This window comes from Entamoeba nuttalli (assembly GCF_000257125.1).
Source record: "Entamoeba nuttalli P19 unplaced genomic scaffold asmbl_3928, whole genome shotgun sequence".
Taxonomy (NCBI): Eukaryota; Evosea; order Mastigamoebida; family Endamoebidae; genus Entamoeba; species Entamoeba nuttalli.
In genome coordinates, this window is record NW_008576430.1 from 1 (window position 1) to 2,150 (window position 2,150).

The window sequence follows — 2,150 nt, forward strand, 5'->3', positions numbered from 1 at the left end:
TGAAAATTTTTAAGTTCCAACGTTTTTGTTAAAAAACTTTTAAATTAGATCTTGTTTTATATAACAAAAAGATCAATCATCGTCAACATCTATCACATCTCCAATAGATTGTGGTACGTTTGTTCCAAACCAATCAACATCTTCACTGTTATAATCCTCTACAAATTCTCCTTCATCCTCATCTTCTAAATTTAATTCATATCGAAGAATAGCAACAATACCTCCAAGTCTCATAACTTCACATCCAGCTTCTGTTTTAGAACTAAGCATTCTAATTGAAGTATTTTTTTGACGTAGTTCTTCAATCAAATGACTAATCTCCAACCTTCTTTCAATGGTACATATTTTAGTTAATTCATCAGCAACATATAATTCTTTTAAAGCGTTCACTTCATTAGCTTTAATTATATCCTCATACCCAATGGCAACAAGATGTTCTGATTTTAACATAGTTTCATTAAATTTGTTAATACAATTCATGTCCTTATAACTCTTACAATCTTCAAGAATATTTGAAAGATTTGGATCACTAAGAACATCTCTTACAACAAATAAAATTCCATTTGTAGCAGAAGCTGGAACAATGTGTTCAATTCCACTTTGAATTTGTGGATTTTTCATTCGTTTAGCAGTATTTATTAATGATTTAATTAAAGCATTTCTTTCAGTAAAATTACCAGCAACAACCAGAGCAATAATATTATCAAAATTAACATTTTTAACTATCATATCATAAATTTGATTATAAAATTTTTCTGTCTGTGTATCATGTTTAAAATTAATATTTTTCCTTTTAGGAATATTTACTTCAATACTCTCTTTCTCTCTTACACTTGTATTTGAAATAAACCATAATTTAGCTATACCTCCATCTAATCCTAATATAACTAAATGACTCTTAAATGTTTCATTTGCTGCTTCATGCATACGAGTTAAGTCCATTTCATCCCAATGAGCTTTATATAAACTAATTGTATCTCCAATAGCAACATGTAAAGTATGATATCTTCCTGTCTGTACTTTAGGATTATTACAATGAAGTATTAACCCAGAAATGGCAATAGTTGTACCATATTCTATTCTTTCTACTTTTATTCTAATGACCGCTTTAACTTTGTTTGTAACGGTTGAACCTGTTTTAGCAGTTTGAGTAACTTTTCTTGTAGTTTGTCCAGTGACTTCACACCCAAGGTCTAACAATTGATAAAAAATAAATAAATCATCTTCATCTTCGATTTCAAACTTAGAAACATTGTCACTGTTTACTTCATATATAATCTTCATTTCTATTTTTTTTAGTTTTCTTCTTTTTAATTTAATTATTATAAAAACAAAAAAAATTCTTAATAACATTTTTTATTTGGTTTAATTTTAAAGAGTTGTAAGTAATTCTTTTTTTTATCAGTTAAGTAATTTTAAACTATTCATCTATTCATCTTTTATCTAAGATAATACTATCCTTTATTCTTTTTTTTCATATCACTTACACTGTAAAAATATCTCCTATTATAATTATTAAAATAAAAACAACTATTTTCCTTTCCCAGTAATTCTTAAATAAAAAGTCGTTAATTTAATGATATTACATTTCTTTTTTATTATTCTTTGCTCATCAGAAATTAATTACGTCTTTGTGTTTTAAGATACTTTGTTCATCAACTATTCATTAATTTTTCATTTTGAGAAGTATGACTTTCTATTCTTCATTTCTTTAAATTGAATTAATGCCTTTTCAAACTGAACTAAAGTAAATATTCTTCATTTAAATAATTATCTCTTCTCTATTTATATTTAATGTGTGTTAAAACTCTTCTTTCTTTATTTTCTTATTTTATGTTAAATATTCATATCACTTCAACCATACTATTATTCAAATTTCCATTTATCATCAACAATAATATGCAAATCTTTTTCTTTTAGTAATACCAATGTTAACAAATAAACAATTATTATCATTCTTTACTATATTAGGTAATATATTTTCTATCTAAATACAACATTATAACCATAAAATGCCTTGGTTTATTTTAGTTTTTGTGTGACTTTTCTAACATTCCATCTTCACTTCATTTTTGTTCAAACATAAAATAAAAAAAAAGAAGAATTTAACAAATAATAGGAATATGAATGAATTAATTGATTAAAAAAGA

The 2,150-nt window shown here is 24.8% G+C and overlaps 1 protein-coding gene across 1 annotated transcript; it reads right to left on the minus strand.

The window, feature by feature from the left end:
• Positions 1–72: 72 nt before the first annotated feature.
• ENU1_086700 (pelota protein, putative) lies at positions 73–1,284 on the minus strand (the record flags this gene model as incomplete). Its single annotated transcript, XM_008858891.1, has 1 exon — positions 73–1,284. One exon carries the CDS (start codon positions 1,282–1,284, stop codon positions 73–75), a length of 1,212 nt encoding a protein of 403 aa, XP_008857113.1.
• Between the last annotated feature and the right edge of the window lie 866 nt (positions 1,285–2,150).